Source organism: Ptychodera flava, unplaced genomic scaffold, assembly GCF_041260155.1.
Source record: "Ptychodera flava strain L36383 unplaced genomic scaffold, AS_Pfla_20210202 Scaffold_66__1_contigs__length_654902_pilon, whole genome shotgun sequence".
In the NCBI taxonomy this organism is placed as follows: Eukaryota; Metazoa; Hemichordata; class Enteropneusta; family Ptychoderidae; genus Ptychodera; species Ptychodera flava.
Window position 1 is genome coordinate 1 of NW_027248388.1, and position 22584 is coordinate 22584.

General features: G+C 36.3%; 1 protein-coding gene across 1 annotated transcript; it reads right to left on the minus strand.

Moving 5' to 3' along the window:
• Positions 1-2663: 2663 nt before the first annotated feature.
• Positions 2664-21776, minus strand: LOC139128742 (uncharacterized). Its single transcript, XM_070694471.1, has 8 exons — positions 21762-21776; positions 20840-21008; positions 18125-18363; positions 17129-17234; positions 11813-12084; positions 5294-5464; positions 4376-4516; positions 2664-2913 (listed from the first exon to the last, which is right to left on the minus strand). Exons 1-8 carry the CDS (start codon positions 21774-21776, stop codon positions 2836-2838), a joined length of 1191 nt encoding a protein of 396 aa, XP_070550572.1. The 3' UTR covers positions 2664-2835.
• Positions 21777-22584: the final 808 nt, after the last annotated feature.

Consider the following 22584-nt stretch of genomic DNA (forward strand, 5'->3'; position numbering starts at 1 on the left):
TTTTAAATGACCCTGACTTGTGGACTTTAGAAACAGTGTGAGCTTCAACTTGAAGATGGGGTACATTTCAAATGCCAGTGTTTTCTCTTGAAAGAGCAGTGATTTTCAACTTGTCAGGGCAAATTTAAAATGACCTTGACTCGCTTACTAGAAAAGGAGTGATTTTCAACAAAAAATGCCCCGACTTTGTTTTTAACACATATGGCATGATTTTCGACATGAAGTCAGGGCACATTTACTATGACCCTGACTTGTGGTCTTAGTAAGGTGCGAGTTTCAAATTAAACAGAGGGTACATTTCAAATGCTGGTGTTTGTCTTGAAAAAAGGAGTGATTGTCAACTTGTAGTCAGGGCACATTTTAAATGACCCTTACTTGGTCTTTTGATAAAGCATGATTTTCAACATGAAGTCGGGGCACATTTTAAATAACCCTGACTTGTGGTCTATAGAAAAGGTGTGAGTTTCAACTTGAAGACAGGGTACATTTTCAAATGCTGGTGTTTGTCTTGAAAAAAGGAGTTATTGTCAACTTGTAGTCAGGGCACATTTGAAATGACCCTTACTTGGTCTTTTGATAAAGCATGATTTTCAACATGAAGTCAGGGCACTTTTTAAATAACCCTGACTTGTGGTCTTTAGAAATGGTGTGAGTTTCAACTTACATTTCAAATGCCAGTGTTTGTCTTGAAAAAAGGAGTGATTGTCAACTTGTAGTCAGGGCACATTTGATATGACCCTGACTTGGTCTTTTGATAAAGCATGATTTTCAACATGAAGTCAGGGCACATTTGATATGACCCTGACTTGTTGTCTTTAGAAAAGGTGTGAGTTTCAACTTGAAGACAGGGTACATTTCAAATGCTGGCGTTTGTCTTGAAAAAAGGAGTGATTGTCAACTTGTTGTCAGGGCAAATTTAAAATGACCCTGACTCGCTTGTTAGAAAAGGATTGATTTTAAACCTGAAGTCAGGGCATATTTAATATGACCCTGACTTGTACTTTGGATAAAGCATGATTTTCAACATGAAGTCTGGGCATATTTTAAATGACCCTGACTTGTGGTTTTAAGAAAAGGTGTGAGTTTCAACTTGTAGTCAGCATACATTTGTAATTACCCTAACTCGGTCTTAAGAAAAGGTGTGATTTTCAACTTGTAGTTGGAGCATATTTTGAAAGCCCCTGACTTAGTCTTTATATCTGGTGTGATTTTCAACATGTTGTCAGGGAATTTGAAATGACTCGACTTTGTCATCAGAAAAGTGTATTTTCAACATAAAGGAATGTCACATTTGAGATGACCTGGTTTATCAGATAAAGTGTTATGTTCAACCTCAGGCCTTGGCACTATAAGTGATCCTGACTTTGTCTTCAGAAATACTTTGGTTTTGAACATGGAGTCAGGGCACATTAGGAATTAACCTGACTTTGTTTTCAGAAATACTTTGGTTTTCAATGAGAAGTGTGGGCACTTTAAATATTGTGGTTAGATATTTTATACTTATTACATAGTTTTATGTAAAGCTGAAGTTAGGACATTTTTGAAATGACCTAGACTGAATATCATAACTCTGCCAACTACAAAAAGTCAAGTTTAATTTTTTTAGTATTAGTATATTTCAAATGGACTAATTTGGCATTAATAAAACTTATCTTTCTTTAAATTTTATGTACTGACTTTTGTAACAATATTGGCAATAAATATCCAATGGATAACAAAAATCACCTAAAACTGAAACAAAATTTTAAGGTTTACACAGCTAGTATATAGGTAATGATATTGCTTTATTTACAACCATGATACTGTGCAGTGATTCAAAATAAATTTTTTCCAGCAAATTTAACCAAAATATTCTCGACAAATAAGAATGCATCATTCCTCACAAATGATAAATTTGAGTTTCTCTGCCCCTGACTGGAGTACCAAACCTGTCTGATAAACCATTTGATAGAAAGTTGGCTTTTAAATTTATCAAAAGAAAGGTCTGCAGATTTCTACACATCAATTCATTGCATTACAATACAAACTTGTAGATTTCAACATAATTTGAATATAACACATTTTTATCATGCCTTTGAAAAAAAATTGAAAAAACTGAGAAAAAATGCCACTGTCACTGTACAAAATTTTAGATTTCATCACTGTTTGTAGAAACCTAATTGTGGTTATCCCTATATGGACGTGTAAACCAAATATTTAAGTTGTTTAACAGCCGTTACGGAGAAGATTTTTGCCCACAAATAGCAAATTAGCCTGAAAAATACACACTGGCATATTTCATTTTAATTTGAACAAATCTGATTAAGATCATCCCTACAGACCTGTTCTCCACATATCAAAGGAATCAGACTTTAAGTTTGAAGAAGCAGCTTGGAATGTAGAAAGATGACAGACTCTGGCTACATCACCTATGAGATAAGCTCCACGTCGCTGAGAGTGGGGCTATAAAGCACACAGAAACACAAACACACATGTATGTACACATGCATACGTACGTATGCATTATTGTCTTTCTTACTGTTCCTGGTCACTTTCATCCTCTATCTCTCTGTACCGTTCATGTAATTGTGTCCTAGTCTGTTTTGGCAGCATTCCACTTGGTGTGAGGGAAAAATCCCACATGATTGATGCCTGAATCCATATTATTTGTGTATTTGGTATTTGGTCTTCTGTTTCTTCCTACTCCTCTATATGTTGGCTTCCATGCTGCTTTCCATGACCCAGTGTACCAATGAAGAGTAAGCACTTCCTCTTCTGTCTTTAAGCAAACCACTTTGCCAATTTGTGGCTGTCTTTTCACATCTGGGAGATAGACTGCTACAAGCATGCCTTCTTTCAGGCTGGAGAAGTCATCCATTTTCTCAAGGCTATTCCCCTGTCTTCACTTGTTGGAATTGGTCTCCCAATGACAACCTGTCAAAAACAAATTTTATTATACTAAGGCCCGGAAGAAATTTCCTTGAAATTCCCCCTCCTACTCAAGCCAATTTAGAATCTTTTTTTGAGATGCAGCAGATACTTCTGCATTGCAATCATTGAAGTGCCGTTGTACAACTGAGCGGTATGGAAAGTCCAATGGAGACAAATTACTAGTCAGTGCAACCTGTTTGAAGCTTGCTGTTTCTATTGCAGACACAAAAGGTCCTACTTGCTAACTGCATAATTCACTCTGATCACAGGACAGAATTATGAGACTGTTCTGTAAAAGTGGTGGGGCAGAGGTTAAGTGGCTAATACATGGGGTGAAGGTAACATGAATAAAAACATCAAATGATACAGCCCTCATTGAGGAGTCTAATAGCACAAGACTGTTATCATTTTACTGTTAATCCTTTTTGTAGCACATATTTTTAGTTCTTCTGGCAGCAAGTTGAAATGCTCAGAATTAGTTCTGTGAACACTGCCTGTATATTTAATGCCTCTATCGTTGTGAACTGTTTGTAAAGTTTGGACTCCAAGTCATCAGTAACAATGTTATTAGCAGGAATTACTGCTGGATTTGACAGAATAACAAATAAAAAACTTGCTCATTACCTCAAAAGCTGAGCAAAAAACTCCAAGGAACAATTTTTTTTCCCTCAGGCAGAACCACTAATACATGTACACATTAGCTTTTCTGACATAATGCTAAAATACTAATACTCATTTTGTACAAAATGACATCATGAAAATGGTTCACAGCATATTTTTATCTCACTAAATTATTATTAATGAACAGCAGTGACTTGAAAAGATATTCTAATGTTAGCGTAGCACTTAAAGCCCCAGTGCTGCTAACTTTTGATGATAATTTCACCATTTTTATTTTGAATGTGAACCATAATTCCTTGTTCTTCTCCCCAAAGAATGTTGATATACACAGTATCCAGCTTGTTAACTCAGCCCCTATGGTTGTAAAGTGCATTGTTATTGTTGAAAACTGACTTCTGGTCCGGACTAGAATTCAAATTTAAACAATAACTATGCATTTTACACATATAGACGCTAAGTTGACAAGCTAAATAGTGGGTGTTTCAACATTCTTTGGGGAGTAGAATAAGAAGTTGCAATTGATTTATAGAATAAAAATAATGAAAAAACCACCAAAAGTTAGCAGCACTGGGGCATTAAGCTATCTTAGAATATGATACAGAACCAGGTAAACATATATATTCACTTCAAACATATTTATACAGCTAAGGGCATCAATCGATGTCAACAAGAAAATAATAACATTGAAAAGAATGTTGGCTGCCAGTCAAAGTGTAAAATTAAAATCAAAACTTTTTGAATAATATAATTTAAACAGTAATGTGATTTGCATCTAAAAACAAAATGCTATTTGAAAAAAAAGACTGCTTTACACACAATAGTGAATCTTCATGGCTATACTCACATCTGGACACTCATTCTCAATGTTCTGTTGAATTGAAAGTATGTGATCTGGCATCGAAGTGTTCTGCTGCCTATCTCGTCTCTGCTTGGCAGCATCAATCAAGTCATGTAGAAACCACCTTTGAGGTCTTGAAGATGGAGCCTGATAAGAAAAGTAAATTTCAATGAAAATATCTTATAGCATTGTTCACAATAGTATCATAGATATTATTTACAAAACCCAATGGCGTAACAAAACAAGCCAATATGATAGTATTTGGTTTATGCATTCTGATGCTGCCCCTTTCTGTCCCATTAGAATCAAACAGTTGCTGTACCAATATGAAATTTATGTGTAAAATTGATACAAACTGACAAACTAGTATCAATAGGTGGTAAATACACCTTGAGAAGAAACGTTGGTCTCAGTTAGTAGTGTTTTTCATTGAAATAAACTCAAACAAACCAGTAAAGAATGACCACATGTAATTTTTCTTGGTGAACGTAAATCTTTGACAAATGCCCAGTCAAGATCTGCACAATTACGTTTCTCCAAATTTCACCCAAAATTGTCACATGTGCAGGGATACCTAAGAAAGTGTAGCTTTTGAATGAAAACGATAGCTTTGACACCGTGCAGCATAGCTTGGTTGGGAAATGATAGTTGCTGGAATGGAATCCATAAGTTTGGTCGTCTAAAACGATAGCTTTGAAAATATTTTTATATTAATGGCGTAAACAAGACGGCTGACAGCAAATGCAGTGGTAGCAGCGGTAAATATTTTACCTGTTTTCGACAAAAAATCACCAAGTTGTGTTGTGTAAGATGCTGCGTTCAGTGAGGTTCACGTTCGATTACACTTCCGTAAACACAGAATAAAAAGACAAAAAGAACCCACATAAAATACTTTCCAGTCCATGTGAATGCACGTTTTCTTACCTTTGCATGATCATTGATATTTTGTGCAAATTCTCGTAGCCACTGTTTATCTCTTTCACATGTGATTCTTCCCTGGTATGCATCAGGCAAGTCTTTCCGTAGTCTTTCTGGGTCCATTTTCTCAATGCTAGGTTTCACCCATTCTGGCACATCATCAACATTGGGTAAAGTCTAAGATATTTCATAAAGAGACATTTATTGTAATTACAATCTTTCCCAGGATTTTCAATGACATGCTGAGTGTAGCTGGATAGAGCTCCTTTGTGTTATGCTGAGAATGATTGCTGAGAATGATTTTTTGTGACACACGTGTTGATGGAGGAGGAAATCTTTGATACCCACTTCAGTTGGCCTGACCAAAATGGCAAAAATAGCTGCAAAAATATGTACAGCAGTTAATTTGATCAGTTTGATCACAATTTGAACATATTTAATTAAAATCACGTGTACAAACATGTCTACTAAATATCAAAGCTGTCTGATGAGTAGTCTTTCAGAAACACATTTTTTTACACAAGTGGCAAAAATTGCCCCCCACAATACAAAAGTGCCCATTTTTACCTAATTTCAATATATCACATTAATATAAACCCTTTGAACGTGTAAACCAAATATCAAAGCAACCAGACAAGTAGTTTTTGAGAGAGAAAAAATGTTTTGACTACAAATGAGAAGAATTGCCCCAAGATAAAATTTACATATTTCATTCAAAATTCTATATCTAATAATATTATATAGGGCTCAGCCCTTGGTGTCGCGCCAGGCGTTGAGATTAAAAATGTTATTTGTATCGATTCATGATTAGTAATCATAAAGGATAAAATAGAATTAATTGTTACTTTCTATATACGTTTGTACAAGTATGACCGGTTTACCCTCTGATGACAGTTCACGTACACGATGTCAGACCCTGTAGGTATAGATTTTCTGTTATGTGTAAAAAAGTTTGACATAAATTTGCAATTTTTACCATGATTACTATCTATTGTGTTTAACAAGGGACGTATTGTGCCATCATTAACTTTGCAATAGTAACTGTACCGCCAAACTTCCAATATTGTAAGCTGAAAACCAGCGTCACTCTAAAAACGGGTAAATTTTACATATAGTTATTGACACAGAGGGCGCCTTTCTAAGATTCAATCCCAGCATTCTTTGCGAATGTTCTCGTTCATATGCACGACAGTTTTCTCTCTTCTTTTAATTTTTAGGCGTGATAAGAAATTTTGTATAAGCGACAGGGTGGATAATAATGATTACTCGCTAATGGAAAAGAATATATTTTATTAATGGCATGTTAAAAAATAATAGAGAGCATGTTTCGAATTTGTTTATTAACGAGCACTCAAAAAAACATGGCGGCGCCCACGAAAGAAGGGTACACTTCCGGTTACTCGCATAGTATATTATGAATAAGCGCATGCGTAGTCAGTAAGCCGCTGGCGGGACTATTAAGATAAGCTCTAGCAACCTGTGCACCAAATATCAAAAGCTATCTCATCAGTCATTTTTGGAAAAAAAAATTGACCAAAAAATTGGGAAAATTGCTCCAAAATTATAAATACGAATATTTCACTACACTTTATACAAAATGGACTGAGGTCATCCTGAGGAACATAGGTACCAACTTTCAAAGCAATCAGACAAGCTGTTTCAGAGAAGAAGATTCTTTGACTAAAAAATACCGTCAAGGACAGTGTGCTCATAGTTGGTTTGAATTGGTCCATCAAGAAATATTTAAACAAGAAAAAAAAAGAATGGCAAAAGTAAATGAGGTCTGAAACTTTAGGTACTGGAGGTCAACTTTAGGAACAGGCTTAGCACAGGAATGTTTCAACACAGTCCTTCATGGTTTCAGCAGGTCTGCCAATATGTATCAGTTCATGAACAATGACAGGAAATGACTCAAGGTCAGTAAAGTAGCCTGTTTCAGTCACTGCCACCACTCTTACACATAATAGGCACACTGCATACAAATAGGTTAGAGATTACAGAATCTACATCTCAGATGTGTGGGCTGTTTCTGTAAATGCCACCACTCACGCACATTTGCAGGATTCCCCCTTTTCTTACCTTATTTGAATATTTTGACACTGACATATTCATTTGAACAACGTTACATCTAAACCCCTGGGTCTATACCTGTTTGGCGGTTTGGGAGCTTTTGCGTGTGACTGACGTACATCCGTACATACATACATACATACAGACACCACTGACTCACCATATAAGCTTTTGGTATTATATACCAAATATGAGGTAAAAATGAAATAAAAAATCAAAAAAAATACAAACATGCAAATTATACCCCAATTTGTACACAACTAATTAAGAATACCTAAAGGAACTTGCAAACCAAGTTTCAACGCAATCTGACCAATGGTTACAGAGTTTTAGCAATTTGCAGTATATTTCCCTTTCCTTCCTTATTTGCATATTTTTGACACTGGTATGTTCATTTGAACAAACCCACATCTCCATCCCTGCATGTACAGCGTACATTAAATACTAAGATGGTAGGTCCTTCAGTTTGGAAGTTTTTTGGATATGGACTGAATAACAGACATAGATACATATATACATACACACAGACTTGCAAATGAGATGCAAATGAACTGATTCACTCTATAAGATAACCTCTTTTTGGGATATATATAAATATTATATACTAATTCTCTTCATCTGAGCATGAACAAAAGAATACGGTGCTGACAATGGTAGGCAGTAGGTGGACTATTTTATGAGCAAATTAACTTCGGTAGTTTATTACGTCACGTATAGGCTGAAATTTCAGTGTGTTTCATGTACAATATTTGTTTGTATGGTAACCTGTTTAACCTTTGAGTTTATTTTCTGAAGATTTGTTCAACAAAAAGTTAGTCAATGTGTGACAGGCACTGACAACAATGTCAGTGCATCTTCATTATGGAGGGAATCAAACCAATGTTTGTCAAAATCTAACAATGCAGCATATGATTCGATGTGCCATCATCACACATGCACGCCCAGAGACAAGAAAATTTGATGTCATACATATCCATCCACATTGAACTGACTGAGGAAATGTTTCAACTGTTCGATGTCTTTTAAGCTGTGTTTTGTTCTCAACACAGAAAAAACCAAATGTTACTGTGGCTGGTACTAGTTAGTAAACCCGATCATGACTGTCTAAGGGGGGGCCATCGATAATAAAAGCTGACGCACGACAAACGTAATTCTTTCATTTAGGGGGAGTGGGTAAAAGCTCATTTTGTTTTGTGTGTGTCAAAATCGCATAAAGATTTTCTACTGTTTTTGAAGTGCGACTTTGCAGTGAGAATGCAAAACTACCTTTGCGTTCATCGAGAACAGAATGACCACAAAATACGGAGACAGAAAAGACAACGAAAAGACATGAATGTGAAATAAAAACTTGTATGCTTTTTCAACGTGAAACATGTATGTGAAACATTTTCCTATGTGCGAAATACATTAAAATGTTGTGTCTTAAAAGTGAAACGCGTAAAGTGGAGGTTTAGTAATCAATGTGCCCTTCCGGTATTTTTTCATGGGTGGTGCGGATCGTAGAGGTGTGTGTGGGTTTGTCAGAAATGGTATAATACGAATTGATTTCTCATAAAAACTTTCGTTTTGAGGGGGGAGGGAGGGGGTTTCATGTAAAACGAAGGAATTACATTTCTTGTGCGTCAGCTTTTATTATCGACAGCCCCTAAACATTTTATCAAATTTCCACTATATAAAAACATGTGCACAAACCTAAAGGTCGTTGGGCCAGCATATCCAAAATACATGTACCATACCATATTTTGGCTGTCGATTGTGTGGGTGGGGGAGGGGAGACGTGAAGATTGATTGGGTATACAATATTTTTGTGGTTATTTTCAACATCAGTACAAACTATGGACTATGCTTACAGTTTTGCGAAATCATTAGTGTGGCAGTGCCCACCACCAACTATTCATGACACTGCCCCCTTACTTCTTGCTAGCTTACGTTCAAAAAGGTTCAGTTTTATGATATCAGTACACCACTTTCACAAATCCAAGAGAATCAATTACAACTCAAAGAGTTTACCTTTCGCACATGTATTTATATATAGGCACACATATGATTTGTTTATCTTGTAATTGTTCTGGCTTACACGGCAGATGTTCAAGCAGTTGACACCTCTGAGTATCACTGACCGATTGACAATTGTTTGAGTAGTGGAACCGAAGTTTCCCAAGTGCCCTTGTGTTTCTTCATAAAGTCATTTTCCAAAAAATCTTTGTAATTGGAAAATCCTTTAAAATTATGTGGATTTCTGTATGGTCTACGTGTTTATGAAATGATAAACATTCATGCCATTCCAATAATTTTTGTTGACTGGTGGTGTGTTATTTTCACTGAGCGGTACACCTTACTGTTGCTATTGTTATTGATGTGTTATTATGAATTTTCGAATAGTAAGGATGTCTTTAACCCTTAAAGTGCCATAGACTTTCTATGCAATGCAACTACCAGGCCAAGGACTTTTTGAACCCAACTTCTCAACATGTTACACTTTTTTCAGACTGGTGCAGTTCATTTTCTGTGATGAGAAACCCTAACAAACCATTATTATTTTCAAAGCGCAGGATATGAAGAAGCTCTCTATGACAATGAAAAGTTTCAAATTACACGCTGAAGGTGTAAAATTGGGCTAAAATGCTCGTTTTTTGTTCAAAATTCACTCAAAATGATAAAAAGTTTCTAAAAATGTATAAAATTCATCAACGGCCTTCAAACTTGAATAGAAGTTTTGTGTTATCGAAAGACACAATTCAGTTACACGATTTCAGCATCATGTAACATCATACGTAAGTCATAAACAAAAACAAACAAACAATTAGTGTCTTTCAAAATAATACAAATGCTTCCTGTGCAAATGCATCTCTACAAAATACAAATAATATTTTACATGCAGTACACTAAATGTAGATTGACAGCTACTGTGTATGGAGCATTGGCATGATTGCATTGCCTAAGCATTGTCTTTTACTTGTCTATTGTATTTGTTTGTTTATTTGTTTGTTTGCTTGTTTATATATTTTTATTTCTTCTAGTGGAAATGATTTTCCAGACAAAAATTCAGTGTACATATCCACTTTGTCATCAGTTTACTATCATATGATTTCTTGTTGTTGTTATTTAAAATCTGTCTTCAAAGTTAGAAGAAATCAATTTGTTTGCCTGTAAACACAAACAATTAATTTGCATACACAGAGACAACAAGGTTCCATATTGTACAGGGAGGGGTAACTATTGTGCAACACATGCACACAACTATAGGGCATATTCAACTGACTCTGTAGACATGTAGTTTCAACCGCCAGTATAATTATAATGAGTTGAAGACAAAAACACATTTCACTGACCTTGTCATTGATTAATTTTGGTGTTTGACCCAACTTACATTAGTTTAATTCACGTACGCGTGTGTAACTATCTGTGGCTTATCGAGTCACAGACTCGTACTACCAGACAATACTAGTCAATCCGTTTGCCAAGTTTGATCACGTATTTTGACAAGCACGCCACAAAATCCACCACGAAATGGAATGAAACCACTAAGTATCGAGAAAAAGTTTCATGTCCGATTTATTTCAGTTCAAAAAATGCGTAACACGTAGGAATGTCTCGCAATGTCAACAGTTCGGAACAACTACATTTCATTTACAATCCGGGTCGACTGTCATGGCCGTCTCGCTCCAGGCCGGCCGGAGGTCAAATATCAACAGTTTAAAGGAGCTTATTGGTAGTCCAACGCTTGAAAATCGACAAAATACACTTCAATTTAACCAAATCCTTACAAATTCTCAATCTTGCATGTTTTGGACTTCGAAAACCTTAGTTTTGGGCTTCGAAAACCTTAACCTTGGGTTCCATGTCGAGAGTTCGGCATCACACAGTGCCGCCATCTTGGCCGCCCATACGTTCGAAGTTCACTATTGCGATCAATTTGGTCAGCAAATCGCGTAATTTTTTCGTAAAATACTCTCAAAAAAACTGTCATTTCTATCACCCAGGGGGCAGTAGCTTCGCATAATCATGGAGTTCCGTGTCTACGGCATGGTAAAGCTTTCAAAACGTACGTACGTGTTCTGTTCAATGCACTGTGGCCGTATCCGCGTACGATTGAAACTGCGGACCTGATTAAATATTCATGAAAACCGCTGACCTCTTTTAAAGAAAGTTCGCATAAATTACTGGAATTTTCGATTGTTAGGCTGCATGATGTCATTATTTTAGTCCTTATATGGTACTAAACTGGGTTCAAAGGGTCAGGAATACCCTTCTTCTGGCTGAGTTCGGCAATGCATAGCTAAGTTAGGCATAAGCATAGAACGCAATCACTGTCGGTTTATATACCGACGTGGCGCCGAGAGCGAGAATGCCGTGTCGGTTTAAAACCGACGCGGCGCTTTAAGGGTTAATATCCAATATTGGAGTTTAAAGGGTGTTAGCGAAGTGACAGAGATGTAAGAGGATATGGCTAACCTTCAAGCAAATCAACCCCTTTGATTCTTCAATTGGTGTGAAGTCATCATCTTTAAACTGGAGAACTGGTCTCCAGTTTGAAGTTGAACGATGTCTATATCTCATCCGCACTTTACCATCAAATTCCTTGAACTGAAAATGCAGTGGCTTTGACCGTCCCTTGAAGTTCTTCACCATGTGTGGCAACAGCCATTTCTTTATGTCAAACACTCCTTCTACATGTTTGACAAATACAGGGACATTATATGAATTCATCACAGCACGCTCCATATCTGCACAGAAAGACATTCAGAATAATAAACACTAAAGGGAATAGGGGAAGTGTGCTTAAGACTGCGTTCACAAAACCAGGGGGGCTGGAGAGAAATTCGGGTAACATTTGAAAATTTTTGGGGTTAGAGGAGGGGGGACTGTAAAGTTTTGCTCTACCTACAGGGGGACTTTAAAATTTTTTGGTTCCCTTTTTTTATGATTCCAAGGTTTGGTTGAAAATTCAATGAAATTTAATTACATTTTTATGTAATTCCATTGTTTTAATGTTAGTAATAATTATGAAAGATCTAGAACCATTTTGTACCATTTCATTACTTTTGTCTCAAAAAAAATTTAAAAATTTATGAATTTTCGTTAAAAAGCAAACAAGTAGGCGTAGTATTGGGGCAGAAGCTGGAACTGTTGATAAGTTTTTTCAATAGTTTTATGCAATATATCAAATACAGTTGCTTGCTGTCTCCCTAAAGTATGCTGAAACACATATTATTCAGTTTGTCGACAAAAGCCTGCATATGGGAATATTGGGTGATAATTGAATCAGAGTCCAGACTGAAAGTCATTTGTCAATGATACAAATGCAGGATACATATTCACAGGTTGTGTTGACAAGCTGAATACTGGACAGTTCAACACACTGTAGGAAGTACAACAACAATGCAGTTGTGTAAACTTAACAAAATTATTATCAAAATTATCAAAGTTAATACAGTTACTGCCCTGCTACTGCCCACAGGCATTGTCACTGTTACTGTATACTATAGCAGTAGTGATAGAGATAGCTCTGATTATGAAGTAGCTGAAGAAGAGTTTGGGCATGTGACGCTCATGACACTGAAACATATTTGTACACGTGATCAGGCAGAAAGCACGACACAGAAGACCAGGAGACTTGAAAGTTATCTGGGATTTTTGAATTCTAGCACATGAGAATAATCAAATATTTCAATTATTATTAGTAAAGGAAAAAGATAGGGTCACCATGCTTGATTTTCTAAATTTTCATATTAGTAATACAGTAAAGACTCTAATTTAAAAAATACCGTCAATGACGCTGTACCTTCTCTAATGTGTGGCCAGGTCAGGTAATTGGTTGTTGGCATGGAGTTGTTGGTAAATAGTTGATGATGTAGGGGTATGAGGTGGGATATGGACCGAAAGAACCCAAAAGATGATTAAATACATCAATCAAAAAAATTCTAAGCTACAGTATAAACTGCCTAAAGATAGTTCAATATGGAAAAAAGTTAAATAATTCAGAAATAAGAATTAACAGTCCAAAATAGTAATGACGCACTTCCCTACTGACCTGAGTGCATGTGAAATACACAACCTGGCATCTATAAATTAAATGTACCGGTATACCAAGTGATCATTTTAAGTCACTTTTAACTGTTTTAAATGGATTTTCCAAAGAGTCCTGTGGAAATGATGAAAAACGCTTATCTGGTACTGTGTTTGTAAAACTTCATGGCTGATAATTGTCATAGTATTGAAAAAAATTGAAAGTGAAGAAATTACTGTTTTTGATAGGCATATTTACCTTGAAATACATGACCGTGTAAAGAATATTGTCTTTTCTAAAAGTTAAAATGCTCCTTTGTGTGGTCAAGCTTTCCACAAGCATCAAATGTGGTACTTCATATAGGAAGGTCTGCCTCTAGAGGGCGGGCATCATGAACAGTGTTTGTTTGTTAGTTATTTCCTCCCACATAAATTTCTGATTGTACTGTGGCCGACGTCCGATTTTCCTGTCTAAAACTTTCACTCATTTTCGTTCATATGACTCTGAAACCCCAGGAAACGATTGGGAAGAAAGAGTTATCTTGAAATATTGAGATACTCGCCGATATTTTGCAAAATTAAATGAGAAAAAACGCAAGGACAATGCCGACTGGCTAACGACCGTTTTCAGACTCAGAGGCATCATATCATCTGTAGATTATGCAACAGGCCCATATCACGTGAGGCCATGAGGGGATATCCACGCAACTCAGTACCAAACACTAGCGCACACAGAGTGAGCAAACACAAAGTGAGTACCCCAGCTCAGTAGTCTGTAATAAGTTGTAGTCAACTAAGAAACCTTGGAGAAAGGCTTAACACTGGCTATGCCGCAAGTCCATTTGATTTTTGTCACAGCTCAAAATCGTCTCCTACACCTCAACCTGAACCATGAACACCCCCACCAGTTTATGATATGACCCATCACAATAGCATGACGTCAACGGATCTTGACAGACGGAAGTATTGACAGACGGAAGTAGTTGACACCAGCATACTGGTTTTCAACTCTAATACCTTCTCTGTCTATAAATAGACACGAGAAGGTAAAAATACCGTCAATGACGCTGTAGCTTCTCTAATTAGTGGCCAGGTCAGATAATTGGTTATTGGCATGGAGTTGCTGGCAAATAGTTGATGATGTATTGGCATGAGGTGGATATGGACCCAAAGAACCCAACAGAACAGATGATTAAATATATCAATGAGAAAAAATTGTAAGTTACAGTATAAATTGCCTACAGATAGTTCATTGTGGAAAGAAGTTAAATAATTAAGAAATAAGAAATAAAAATCCTGAAATAGTAATGACACACTTCCCTGCTGACCTGAATGATGTGAAATGAACAACCTGGTGTCTGTAAATTAAATGTATACCAAGTGAATATTTAAGTCACTATTAACTGTTAAAATGCAATTTCTAAAGAGTCCTTTGAAAATGATGAAAAATGCTTATTTGGGGTTTGTGTTTGTAAATGTACCGCATGGCCAATACTAGTAATTGTCATATTATAGAAAAAATTGAAAGTGATGAAATTACAGTTTTAATAGGCATATTTTCCTTGAAATATATGACCCTGTAAAGAATATATGCTGGAAGTGTTGAAAAGTAATTTCTTTAAAGAAATTACTCTGTGATAAAGGATTTTTATTCTTTGAGCTTAACATATTCAAACATTGCAGTTTTTTCAATGTTGTGCAGTGCAAAAATTTTAAATGCCTGAAAAATACAAATTTTGGCAGAATTACAGTCTTTGTGATATAAAATTAGGGGTTGACAGAAAAATAATGGTTAATCTGTTTGAAGTACTACTTGACTATGATCTAAAAATAAGTACTAGTATGCTGTAAGTGGAATGGTGTGGCTGCATCCACATGCAGCAATAGGAATGCCTTTGTCTCTCGCCCCTCATTTCCAGCCTGCCCCATCCCTGAAAAAATAGTTTGGTCCTATATATATAATGTTAATAATTTCTGTATTTGTTAAAATATGCCCATCTCAAAAACTTTGTTTATAATATAGCTTAGAATTTTTTGATTGATATATTTAATCATCTTTTGGGTTCTTTGGGTCCATATCCCACCTCATGCCCTACATTATCAACTATTTGCCAACAACTCCATGCCAACAACCAATTACCTGACCTAGCCACACATAAGAGAAGGTACAGCGTCATTGACGGTATTTTTTTCATTTCTAATAGCTTCTCTGTCTATACATAGACGAGAAGCTAATAAAAATGTGTGACTAGATGGAATTATTTTAATTTTAGCAAAATTAGCATTATTTCACCAAAAATTTCAGCGATTAAAACTTTTATTTGATGGAATATTTTATCATTTCTTATTGGTATTGTCAATTTAGTAAACTTCTAACTAGCATTTAATGTGCCCAGGAATTCACCATTCGCATACTCTTTCATGGCCATCATTTTGGTGTGCTCTTCAGCAGGTGCCATTGGTGTGGCCATTTCAAGTTGGATTACCTTAAAGCCGCACTTTTCAATCCCAGGTTTTCGCATTAGTGGAGTTCTCCTCCCAGTCAAACGCTTGGCCAGTACGATGTTTGATTTCTATAACACTGATTACACAAAGTGATCTCAACCTTTTATCACATTTTGATAATCCTGCAAACAGAGTTTATGCAAGCTATTGATTGACGGTTGGTTCAAATCGCCAACGGTCATTGATTCCCCACCACAAACGCTCGAATTTCCTAAAAAATTGTCTTCCAGTCGCGTTAGACTTTGAATATAACCACAGAGTTCGATCGGCAGCAACTTCGCACTGACCGCTTGGCAGTCTGTCTGTCTTTTTGCGGCCGGGGAAAACTAAAAAGTGGCATTTTCTGGAGCGTGTGCCCGCTTGTTGCCTGTTTGGTGTCCACTTACACAATGAACGCCGCCATACCTTGGCGTCCTTTTAAAGGGAGGCTCCGCCTTTAAGTCGGCTTTGACTGATAATTCAAAAAAGTCGACTGTCTTTAAAAATGAATCAATTAAAGAACTTGCCTGGGAATATGGCTCTACAAACTACTAATAACAGGTAGTGTTGGACACTTCTGAGCAGAACTGCCCAATAGATTTCTATATTTTCTTTGTGTGCATCCCTAATACATATGCAGCTACATGATCATTGTAATCCCTAAGCAATTATAGTGTTGGCTGGCACTCTTTAATTTTTGGTAAATATTATTTATAGAAACTCATTATCATGACAATTAAATTTATTGTTATGGAAAATGGTCTCCACTCTACCAGAAAATCCTGGGAAGAACATGATGATAATTGGGGGGGGGGGGGGGGGGGGGGGGGGGGGGTGGGGGGGGGTGGGGGGGGGGGGGGGGGGGGGGGGTGGGGGGGGGGGGGTGGGGGGGGGGGGGGGGACTTTAAAATTTTTGATCATATAGACGGGGAGCTTGAAAATTGTTAAGGGCATTGAGGGGGGGGATCTGAAAAAAAATAAGATTTCAATCACAATTCCTCCAGCCCTCCTGTTATTTGTATACGCAGCCTAACATTTCCTTTTTTTTACTCAGGACAATGAAAACTCACAGCATGTTGCCTAAGTGACTTGAAAAAACTCAATCTGAGGAAAGTTAATGCTGAAATTACAATATTAGTATCAGAAACCTGCCGTCTTATCAGAAACCTATATGGTAGTTTTCTCATTTTGTACAATATCATGAATGCATAATCTTAATGCAAGGGGGTATACTGGTGTTTGTAGCAAATCATGTCACTCCTTTAAATTAAAACTTACCATCCATTGTATAAATGTTTGTCTTCTTCAAGTGTCTGCTGATGCAGGAAAACAACTGGTCAATATCCTCGTGAGTATGACCGACCGGTAGGAAATGAAGGTCAACCTGTGATTGTGAAGGATACATCACTGAATAAATAGTGACCATTCAAACACATGGAAATTGTATTCTTTCACTTTAATTTACCATTTTCCATAGAGGATAGAGATAAGGAAATATCTTGATAACTCTGTGCCTGATTTGAAATTAAAGGGGAAGTTCACCAAGGCTGATTTTTGCGTATGTGCTGCCTTTAGTGTCACTTATTCCGAAAAGCCATTTCACCATTCATACCTCATGCAATTTTTTACAAAAACAGATAAAAATAGTAGTGGAAGTTGTAGTTTAGGGCTTTTTCAACTCAATTTATTTGGATCATGGAGAGAAAGTGAAAAGCTTGGCGCTTTCATCATGTGATATGGCAAAGAAATCGCGGGGAAATGGCTTTTTCCAGAATAAGCGACCCAAAAGCTATGTAAAAATCAACCTTTGAACCTCCCTTTGAAGTTTTACACTACAGGTATAATCACACCCGTTTAAACTCATTGTCTATTTTAAAGGTACATAAGCTGTAACTTGTATCAAGTTTTTTCAGTATTCTGCTTCTGTATATCAACTACAGTGTTTGACCAAAATCCATTTGTCATGCAGAAATTTCAGGTGTTTTTTGGGTCAATGCAGCTTGTATGTGTGTAGTGATCATTGCTTACTGTTTACAAATGAATTCTAGTCTGGACTTGAAAACAGTTTTCAACAATAACAATACAGATTACACTCATATAGATTGTGTTGATATGCTAAATACTTGGCATTAAATTACAGTTTAGGCATTCAATGCAGAAAGTTTAGGGAAACCACAAAACAAAAGTTCTGAAAAAAATAGCAAAAGATACAGCTTCTGGAGCTTTAATATGAGGGATCTATTTAAAGTAACACTGTTTACTAAATAAACTCACCATATCAAATACCTTGTACTGCACCAACACATGAGCAAGACTTAACATGTATCGATTTTTATTTTCACGATAGCAGTTGTCTAATTGAGTAAATAAACATCTGGATAAACGGGCTCGGTTGTCAAACAATGTTTGCAGCAGCAGGTGCATGGATAGGTTGCTGTCGTGTGGATAGTTCAACAGGTCAACATAAGCCGGTATTATTTTACCACCTGGTACATTAGTATGGATAATATTGCCTGTATTTCGGAGAAAAGAAAAAATATTGGGAGAATTATTTCATACATTATTTAACAATCACTGTACTTGACTATTAGAATCAATGACTTTATATGACATGCAGACATGCAATATGAGCGATATAACATAAAATAAAATTACTGAGCAATCATAAAAATCACACACAGCCTCCTCTCCCCATTCATTATTCCTCCCTTGTAATAGTCGCGCCAGCAGCTTACTGACTACGCATGCGCGCATTCATAATATACTATGCGAGTAACCGGAAGTGTACCCTTCTTTCGGGGCGCCGCCATGTTTTTTGAGTGCTCGTAAATAAACAAATTCGAAACGTGCTCTCTATTATTTTATAACATGCCATTAATAAATATATCTTTTTATTAGCGAGTAATTATTATTATCCACCCTGTCGCTGATACAAAATTTCTTATCATGCCTAAAAATTAAAAGAAGAGAGAAAACTGTCGTGCATATGAACGAGAACATTCGCAAAGAATGCTGGGATTGAATCTTAGAAAGGCGCCCTCTGTGTCAATAACTATGTGCAAAATTTACCCGTTTTTAGAAGTAACGCTGGTTTTCAGCTTACAATATCGGAAGTTGGGCGGTACAGTTACTATTGCAAAGTTAATGATGGCACAATACGTCCCTTGTTAAACACAATAGATAGTAATCATGGTAAAAATTGCAAATTTATGTCAAACTTTTTACACATAACAGAAAATCTATACCTAAAGGGGTCCGACATCATGTACGTGAACTGTCATTAGAGGGTAGGCCCTAAACCGGTCATACTTGTACAAACGTATATAGAAAGTAACAATTAATTCTATTTTATCCTTTATGATTGCTAATCATGAATCGATACAAATTACATTTTAATCTCAACGCCTGGCGCGACACCAAGGGCTGAGCCCTATATAATATTAGTATCATCTGAATAATCATATATCCCTTTGGAGTCATGATTGAGGTAAACAGAGGAATGATACCAGTATTGCCATCATGGACTGGCTGATGCAACAGGAGTTTTTCTGAATCTTTTTTCATACATGAAAAATAATTACAAAGTCATAAAATCAGCTTGACCTATAATTCTTGAGTATATAATTTTGTCATATTTTTTATTTATTTTACATAATGATAAGTTTTGTTTCCAACAAAATCTCATAAACAGTCCAGGTTGCATCCATGTACCGGTACAAAGGAGATATGTTCAATGGTTCTAAAGCCGTTACAGGATACACACGGTACTGCATTACAAGCAGAAATTTCCACTATAAATGCTTAATTTTTGTAAATCTGGACAAATGTCAAAAAGTCAGCTATTGATCGAACGTGTTTGGTTTGATCCAAGAATCTCCTTATTTTACAATGTTAAAAAGAGGCCCTTGTCATTCAATCACGAGGTCTAAAAATCTTAACTAAAAAAATATTGTTTTTGTCATAGAATGCAAGTTTCAAAAACATGTGCTACACCTTGAGTGAAACAGACAGTGTTTACCTCAAATAGATGGTTATAGCCACTGTTTATTATACCAGCATTCAAAAACTACCCTCAGTGTACAATGACATGCATCATCAGCAGTTCCACAGTGCACCCATGACTTCTTATATTCCCATTGAAATAACAACAGACAGTAGGGGAAGATTTTTATGCAGATTTCCTCCTTAAAACACTGTGTTACATGAATATATCTAATTAACATTAGAACTTTCATCCTGTGGCCCACATACTTCTACAATCGTTTGTGTTGTAAACACAAATTTGTGCACTTTCAGAGACATGTCATACTGGCATCTGCACAGTTGCATTATTATTGGACAATAGCATGGAGAAAATTGTGTTAGAGACAACTGAGCAATGGATATACCACTAGGTTTTGACCGCTTCACTCCAGATTAGCACTTGTCATTGTTTGCGAATATATATTGGAAACTGGTCAATATATTGCATTATACATACCAGCATATTGATGGCACAAATGTAGCAATCAGATTGGTTGAGAATGAAAAGAACCATGGTATATACGTGATATATCATGTTTGGCACCTGCATGAGCTTTCGGCAAGAGCAAAAATCCTTTTCTGACATCAGTGCAAGAATTCCAATATACTGTTGTGATATAATAGCAATAAATCACATCTAGCAATAGTAAACCACTCATTTTGACCAGTTCACTTCTTGTATACAATGGCTCTTCCTTGTGCAAATAGGTTGTGAACTGATCAAAATCTCATGGTATGCCGTCACTGGTGTGCTTTCCCTATGTAAATACTGGATATACGTTCTTGTACAATTACGGAACACCGCATTAGATCTTTGGGATGTATACCGCTAGTGTCGTGTGCCATACATTCATAAACATAAATCTACAAGAACGTACATAAAGTATTTTACTTGGTGTTTATTGCTTAATATCCATTGCTTGGTGTGGCATATCGCCTATGGGACAAAAGCTGACAACAACTCACCGGTAATATGCAATCGTATTCGGGCAAGCAAGCTTGTCATCTTATCCTCATTTACTAGTCTTGGGATTGCTGTTTTCTTCTGATCCATTCCATCCTGAATTATACACATTATTTCATCAGGTTCAAATCTTGCCTGTTCTCGGGTTGCATGATACACCTTCTCTCTGTCCTATATACATAAAAGATACAATATCAACATTCTCAATACTTCACAAAATCAACCTTCTGGGTAACAATGAAGCTTTTCACTGCTATCAAAAGACACAGGTACAACTGTGAATACCAAAGCCAATACACATGCATGTATGCGTGCAGGTACGGGGTTAAAAAAACAAAAACTATTTTGCAAATGCATAGTATGGCCATTTATTAGTTTGTGAGGTTGTTATGTTGGTTACGTTTGGCATTTGTTTTGGTCAATGGCATACCAGTATCACAGTCATTCAATCAACTTATTTCAAACAAACTAGTGCATTATGACGACATATAATACTAGAGTCAAGATAGAGTATTGTCCAAGGATAGAACTCTGAACACTTTGTCTCTCTTCACGATTGATTTAGCTCACATGCTTACAATGTTATCCATGAAACAATGAAATAACCTGAATGGTATAAAGCAAATACCTACAGTACACTTACATACTCTAGGAAATTGAATTCTGAAGTGGACTTGAACTCATTTCTTAATATAACAAAATTTACTTCTTACACAGAGATGGACAGATTTGACAGGAAGAATAGTGGCATTTGGTTTATTATAATATGATGCAAAATAGATCAAGAAGAGCAGTTCATAAACAAAAAAAGCAAAGTACTGAAATTATCAAATTTAGCAGCTTTCAACAATATAATGAATGAAGGGACGCCTATCATACTGGTCTCCCCTGTTTCAAATCTATGTGTCTGCACTAGTGACGTACCTGAAATTTTTCCATTTAATTTCACTCCTGAAAACAGCATATATCATCATAAACATTGGAACCAATTAACTATATTCACAAGGCAGGACACATGTACAGCACATAATATTATCATTCCATGAAAATTATCATACACAAAATACTTACTCAACTTGGACAAAATTTTTTTTCAGCAATTCCGAAATGATTTCTTTTTCTTGTTTTGTCTTAGCTCGGTTTCGGTCTTCTTTCAACTGTGCACATATGCTACACTCAACAAATTCTGAAGTCTGTGAATGAATATGAATGAGTGAAAACAAGATGGAAAACTCCAATTAGTGCTGTCATATTGAGTAAATGCAGAAAAATACCCTGCACTGATATGTTCATTCATATTTTTTGTGTTGTAAGACTGTGGACCCATACATCATGGCAAGTTAACAACATCATGGAGGTAGTAGTGGCCAGACTAATGCAATTGCATTGTGATCACATTTTGAATACTTATATATCAATCAAAACTACGAGAAATCACAAAATGATCAAAACCTACGGCCTTCCCTTCCCTTCGAATGATTCAGAAGTTGTGTTTGTGTGTGTGTGTGTGTGGGGGGGGGACAATGCATGCCTGCACCTGGCCCTGCAGTTGCTAGTTGCATTACCCTGGTAATTTATTCTAATCATCGAGTTAGGAAAATTCCTAAGTCATTTTGCAAACCTGCTCTATATACAAAAGTATTCATATGCTAATTTAAGTTATCGCTATTTGTTCACTCCAGTTGATCTCCATTTCAGTTCACTATCATTACATAAATTTAGATTATAAAGTGACTACCAAAGCCCC

Coding starts and splice junctions, on each gene's coding strand:
- LOC139128742 (XM_070694471.1), bottom strand. Junction 12,085..17,128: donor AAACATTTATACAATGGATG/GTAAGTTTTAAT, acceptor CTTTCTGTGCAG/ATATGGAGCGTGCTGTGATG. Junction 5,465..11,812: donor AGGGGTTGATTTGCTTGAAG/GTTAGCCATATC, acceptor GAAATATCTTAG/ACTTTACCCAATGTTGATGA.